Source organism: Poecilia latipinna, unplaced genomic scaffold (assembly GCF_001443285.1).
Source record: "Poecilia latipinna isolate Pla-1442-1.1 unplaced genomic scaffold, P_latipinna-1.0 Scaffold522, whole genome shotgun sequence".
NCBI classification, from domain to species: domain Eukaryota; kingdom Metazoa; phylum Chordata; class Actinopteri; order Cyprinodontiformes; family Poeciliidae; genus Poecilia; species Poecilia latipinna.
The window spans coordinates 662,503-669,577 of record NW_015113138.1 but is presented as its reverse complement, the minus strand read 5'-3'; the positions used below and the strand labels follow the sequence as shown (position 1 = coordinate 669,577).

The 7,075-nt window shown below is 38.9% G+C and overlaps 1 protein-coding gene across 2 annotated transcripts in view; it reads left to right on the top strand.

The window, feature by feature from the left end:
- Positions 1-556: 556 nt before the first annotated feature.
- phactr1 (phosphatase and actin regulator 1) overlaps positions 557-7,075 on the top strand; it is a 16,491-nt gene continuing 9,972 nt past the window's right edge. Inside the window, exons 1-3 of one of the 2 annotated variants that reach the window (XM_015040696.1) lie at positions 557-875; positions 3,754-3,918; positions 5,982-6,062. In XM_015040696.1, coding sequence (XP_014896182.1) covers positions 626-875; positions 3,754-3,918; positions 5,982-6,062 — 496 coding nt within the window. In that variant the 5' untranslated portion in view covers positions 557-625. The remainder of the gene's footprint in view (positions 876-3,753; positions 3,919-5,981; positions 6,063-7,075) is intronic. The other variant, XM_015040697.1, reaches the window with a different exon arrangement.

Genomic DNA, 7,075 nt, shown 5'->3' with positions numbered 1-7,075 from the left:
CTAGACCTGCTGCACTTCTGAATATTGATGAAGTTTTTAAACTTCATCAATATTCAGATACTCAAAAATTATTGGATCAAGTTACTTGACCCGTACTAATAACTGCTCTGCGATTGGTTCATTGAGTTGGGGGCGGGTGCTGGCCACAGAGGGGCATTGCCTCTTCAAGTTGAAACAAAACCGTAAGACTTTTAAAATAAAGCTAAGGACACTGAGTAGCGCCCAAATTATATTAGAATTTAAGAAAATATGCAATTTAACACAGCAACGTGGAGTCACTTATGTGTTTTATATATTTTATTACTATACAACCATTTCAGGGAAGAATACAGTATGTGTATTTATCATACTGAAGACACAGTAAGGAATGTGTTCATTTTGACTGCCTTTTAAATATTTTATATTTTTATTTTATTGTCAGAGTTTTAATTTGGTTTGTTTATCTGTGGTTGTGTTTGTTTTGTGTTGTTGTTGTTGTAGTCTGCTACCGGCTCTTTTACTTTGTACTTCAACTAACCGGAAATCTCAGTTTATGATTGTTAACTTGTTACTATTGGAGGAAGCTGCAGACCGTTTGAAATCCCTTCCCAGTCCTCTCGGCTGTTCGGGCTGCGAAGGCTTCGTGATGCCTTTGTGGTCCCGACTCGGTTCGCAGATTGACACTTCATGCGCGGCGAATCCCTGTGATGAAACGCAAAAGCCGGGGAAGAGGATGGGGACATTCTGTCTGGACAAAATGAAGCCCCGCAGGCTTTGCGGGGACCGGACTGAAGCTGCTGTAAACAACAACATCTCTCCGTTTATGATCCGATGCCAGATCGGCAAAGAAATCAAACATATCTGCAGCAACTGTAAAGGAGCCGAGCCTGTGGATGGTGAGGAAAAATACCGCTTTTAACTTCCTGTGAGGCGTTTGAATCAGTGTGGTTTTATTCTTTAGAGTCCACCACCCCCCTAATCTTTCTCCTCTGTTTATCTGTAATTACAATAAAACCTTGTCAAAGATTCTGGTTTTGTGTTGAGTTTTGCTTCCCACTTTCTGTTCCCTGGTCCACCTGTAAAAGCAGAACAGCGTATGAATCTTTATTACATCTAGACCTGCTGCACTTCTGTTTAATGTTGGGACTTACTCGTCAGTTGTCAATTTGTGCCCACTGACCTGTGGGAGTTTTTTCTGCTAGACAAATTATAGGTTGCTATTACTTTATCAAAGATGCAACTTTTCTCTTGTAGATGTTTGCTTAAAAAAACACACACATTGCTGTTGTGCAGCCCTTTTATACATCACATATAGCACGAGCACACACCTTCCAATAAGCTCCACTTTTTTCAGAGGGAAATGTTTTGCTGGTGGTTTCAGTTTCAAGTGAAGGACGCAGTGCTTTAGATGTTTTGGCAGAGTGGCCACTCACATTTTTTATTTACTTTGACTAACTGTGACAATTAGTTTGACAATCTGACACATATAAGTGACAAAAATAATCTATAAGAGTGAAAATGATTTTTACGGTACTGCAAGTTGTGTTGCAGATAGAAGTAAGTTAGGATTTTAGTTGGTTTACTTAATTTACTTTGTTCCATTAGATCTGGTTCCATTCCCAGATCCAATTTCCAATGTTATAAGGAAGAGGAAGACAAACGACCAGCGCTTGTTCTCTCATCTAGTTCAGTTCACCTTTTCTTTATATTTCTTCCCTTTTGATAAGCGAGCATCTCATTTTTGAGATACACAGAAAGCAGTCAAATGCAATGCAAAATTTAATGTTTAACATGCTTAAACTATTGTTGCCAATTAAAGTAATTCAGATGTAGGATTTTCCAGAAATCCTGGCTTATGTTGGTAAACAGTGCACTTGGTATATTGAAAGAAAGCAATTGTAGATCAGTTAAAGAGGATTTCAGGGATTATCTGATGATGTTAAATATTATTTTAACATTTATTTATGAGTGATGCATCAATCAAGCTTCTACTCTCATATACTGATTAATGTTCTTTATGGTTGGAGTTTTCCATGTATTATTAAGCTTTTTAAGCATTATCTGAGTGTTGGTAAACTCAAAACAGTGAGCACCAAAGCAGCATGCTGATGCATTTTACAGATGGAAAAAAGTGGGAGTTTTCATTTTGATTCTTTTACTGAGCAAAGTAAAATGACATGTTTTTTTGTATTTGACCTGCTTATCTCTTCTCAGATGGCTCGAGGGAACATTGGACCATTTTAATCACAATAATCAGGGCATTAGTAGTATTTTCAACCAAATAAATTTTATAAATTGAACCTTTTCTGACTAGCAGTACCAACGTTGTGCCCTAGAGATCCTGTTGGTTTTGAGGCTTTTCACTCCTGAATGGTTCATTGCTCAAAGTTCTCTTGTAGATGTTTGCTACGTTGCTCCAGAACCAGATCTGAATTGACGTCCCTCTTGCTTCAAGTTCGCCTCGGGGTTTGCCTTCTCTGCAGCTGCTTACTGGCTTACAGTCGCTTTGTTTTTCCATCATCCACACCGTGTTCAGATTTTAGTTGCTGTTCTGCTGTTTGGAGCCGTCATCTCAGATAAATCTGTTGGGGGGGAAAAAAAGCACAGGATTCAGGAAGCATCTCAAGGAATGTTTGATCAGAGCATTTAAATTCTGCTCTCGTTGTTTCCCAGTTATTGATTATTTTAGAAATCAGATGTACAACCATGAGTGATGTTTGACTGATTGTTGCCTGACAGCCGGCAGCAGGAATAATCCCACTGCAAACAATTCAGTGGATCTTAGCACAACCCTGAGGGAGTTATCCGATTCCAGTCCACAGCTAAAAGCAGTAATTATTCTGCTTGGGGTGGAAATATCAATTTGAATTTCATTTGTCTCTGATGAATGGTCAGGGTCACTGTAGCAAGATGGATCAGAATCAACATATAAACTGTCAGGAGTTTATTTGTGTGTGCATCTTTGTGTGCTGACATCCACTCTCGCCTCTCAAACGTTCCTCTGCCATCCTTCGCTTCCAGCTCCCGGGTCGTGTCCTTTCTCTGCAGAGGCTGTTGTATCTAATGGGAAATGTGTCGTTTCAAATGCCTGCTGTGTACAAATTCTTTCCCAGAGGAGCAGAGGGGTTTCAGCTAACCGAGACTTCCTCTGATGACCTTTTTCCTTCTTACAAATAGTTTCTGCTGATGAAGACCATATCTGCTAACACGTGGGATTATCTGGTTTTTCCAAATTGTGTATTAAAAATGGTCATTGTTAGAAGAAGCAACCAAAAGAATGTTTTATTTTATGTTTGGAATGAAAACAAAAAGCAAAGCGATTACATATAACTCCCCTGTAGATAACCTGAGTTTATTGAGATTTATAAAAGCAGATGAAGACCTTCATGGTGTGAGTTGTCTTAAAGCAGGAAACTAAAACTCTCTGAGATTTTGAAGGCTGATCTACTGATTCTGTTTTTATATGGCTGGTGTTTAGTTTTATTTTCTGACTTTTGGGAGGAACATCAGAAAGAAAAATGTTAACTTTTGGAATTAGAAAAGCCGTCTACATGACGTGTTATGTTTGGAAAAAGTTTACAGAAACACAAATTATTTTATCTGCCTCTATTGACGGAAACCTTCCTTTCCTCAAATCTTTCCAAACTTCTTCTTTTGACTAAATTTTTTCTTTTTTTTTTTCCTCCTCCCTCTCATCTTTCCTGTGTTAGTTTAATCAGCAGGTATTGTCCAACTGCTTGTTTTTGACTTTATCTTTTCATTTGGCTGTTCCAGCAGAGGAAGTGGAGCGGCTGGCATCGATGCGCTCTGATTCTCTGGTACCAGGAACCCACACGCCTCCCATCCGCCGGCGGAGCAAGTTTGCCACTCTGGGACGCCTGTTTAAACCCTGGAAATGGAGGAAGAAGAAGAGTGAGAAGTTCAAGCAGACCTCTGCAGGTCAGAGCTGAAGCAGTGTGAACCATAAGTGCCTTATTTTCCCCTCTGTGTATTAACAAATGATGAATATCTTTATGTTGCTAATAGCAACAGACCCACAGAGCTCTGTGGAGTGGTTTTTGAGGTCAGTGCTGTAGAGGAACTCTGCTGATGGGTCATGGTGGTTGTGTAAACTGTCAAAAGCACAAAGGTCAGGTCAGCTTTCAATTATCGGCACCTGATTTAACCAGCAAACCATCACTGAGTTCTGGCAGCCTTTGAAAGTTTATAAAGTTTTGAAAACATTTTTATGTTCTGCTGTCCTATTTCTTAAGACTCGTCAAAAAAGTCTAACCTTGCACAGATCTCAATGAAACACTGTAACACAATTACCTGTAAATTGAAAGGGCAAAACAACCAAGCCCATATCATCACTCCTCCATCACTGTGCTATACAGCAGGGATGAGATGAATGCTCTGATATTTGGGAATCTCCAAACATATCAGGAAGACATCCTAGGAAGTGACTCATATGTGCTGCAATATTCACCCTGAGAAACAAAAAGGTTGATTTGCATTCAGGAACAGCCGCTGTTGCTGCTTCTCAGCTGGATAAATAGCTTTACATCCTGTTCTCCCTGAGAGAAACAAACATACGGCAGTCAAGCTGCTCCCCCAGCTGTCGCTGCAGATCAGTTTTCATCTATCATCTACCTGCTCCTCTGCCTCCAAACACAGAATGTGCATCTAATTAAACACATATCTGTACACACAGGTCGCTGCGTGCTGTGTCCACCATGGATTAATGCCTTTTAATTTGTTGCAGTATTCATTAAAAACACAACACAATGTACGTTTTTTTTTTCTTTTTTCCTTCTGACGACATCGAATAAAAGTTACTACATGAAAAGATCTTGTCTGAATATTACGATGTGGAAAGTGTAGATTAAAATAATACTAAAGTAATACATGGGTTCACCTGTGTGCTACATTACTGTTCCAAATTACTGCACTGTGGATGCAGATTATTTTTTGAGCAGAAGATGAATCAAAAGGACAATAGTTGTTCAACGGTTCAGTTTCAGACACTTTACAACAACTGGGCGATATTCATATCACACACACCGATTGCTATATGAATATTGATACAATAATGGACTGCTTGGAGTGTGATAATTGCTGGCTAATATATTGAGTATTACCGGCTTTCATTTTTCATGCTAATGTAATATTTAGCCAGTTGGACAGAGTCTCACAGCAGCAGATGTTCACACCCGACACAAACAGCATTGCCCCAAAATGCTAAGAGTCTACAGACTGATGGAAGTAAACATGAGAAAGAGATGGAAAAAAAGATAACAGGCACATTTCACCACTGAAAGCTTCACTGCAATATTTATGGCAATCACAAAATTTGCCTGATATGGTGCATCTTCAGCAGGAATCCTCAGGAATGGCAGAGTGGGATGGTTTTCCCGGTTTCTGAAAAAGAGGCCTGGAAAGTATTTACTAGCTCTTACGACATGAGTTTTCTAAGAGGAGAGTTTAGTCCGAGGACAGAACTGTTCCTGTCTTTAAGGACCGTCTGTTCATTGAATAACTAAAGCAAGAGCCATGTCTGCAGATCTGCACAACATCAGCATCAGGCTGGACTCCACCAGGACTGCCCATTGGCTCTGTTTGTAACATTAACGGGCATGATCTAGGTAGGAAGAGGACTGATTGGAGAACCTCCTAATCTTCTGTTGGCATCTTCAGGCCCTGTCTTTCAGCGTGCACTGGAGCAATTCACATTACGGTGTGAAATGTCTGGAACAAGAGACGGCCAGGGGCATCGTTTTTCTCCGTCTGATTGGGGTGTTTCTTCCTTGAGCAAGGGACGGGAGTTCTGTCTGTGTTTTTGTAAGAATTGATGGTGGGATGGAGAAGGTACAAATCAAGGCTGTGTTGGGCAGATTTATGACTGTTGGAGGTCAATATCTGATTTTACTATTGATGATTTGCTGCTATAATCATCAATAGTATCACTTCCAGCTGTAGTTTGATTGTTTTTTTTGACATTATGGTTTTTTTTGTTTCCTCAGTGTTGGAGAGGAAAATGTCTACTCGCCAAAGCAGAGAGGAGCTCATCAAGAAAGGACTCCTGAAGGAGGTTTATGAGAAAGGTAAGAATGTGAAACTTTTTCTAGGTGTTTTAGATCTGACACTTTTTTTTTATACGGTTTATATGATGCAGTAATTTAATAAAAGACTGTGTTGCTTTTTCTAAATCCGTCTAAGAAGAACATTACTTTAATTGAATATTAGATAGAAAAGGGGTAATAAAAAAACAACAAAGCATTTAACAAACTACAATGAATTGAGTTCTTATGTATCAGACTATAACAACATTCTAGTTCTTAACCACATCAACAAATTGAATAAACACTTATGGTATTATTTTGTCTAATAATAAGCTGATTTTCCACTGGAGCTTCAGCTACTGGACTGCTAGCCTGATATTTGACTCTAGAACTCCTTTGGCTCCAGCAGGAGTTTGTGGTTGATTGGGCGGCTGAAAAACAAGCCCACATCATCAACCCTCCACCACCATGCTTGACTGTTAGTATGAGATGGTAATTGTTTCAAACCACACAAGTGTTCCAGATCAGTAAAAGGCTAAATTTGTACGCTTACTCTTGCTGATGACCATTTAATGAATGTTTATATCAATGATATTAATGCTTAGAAACATCTGGAAGCTACTCAGCCAGTTGGTGGACCAAGCAGACATACAAAGTCATTTAGGTAGTCCATATATCAGTTTAGATTTTGCTGTGTGTGTGAACAGAAATAAAACTGCCAACACGCCGTTGTACCTCAGTGGAATGAGCTTCCTGAGTTCTTAGATTGATTTGAGAGTCTGGACTCATTGAGCAGCTGAAGACACTCTATTGGAAACATTATTTTCCCTTAGATTTGTTTTTAATATAATTGTATATTTGTGTTTATCTTCATTATCTGATTAATGTTGTTTTAATCACGTGTTTTGTTCTTTCTTTGTGAAGCTCTTTGTGAGATATAGCTGCATAGTTGCAATATAAATACTTTTACTTGCATACCAGTGATGACGCAATGTAATATGTATTTTTATATATATATATATATATATATATATATATATATATATATATATATA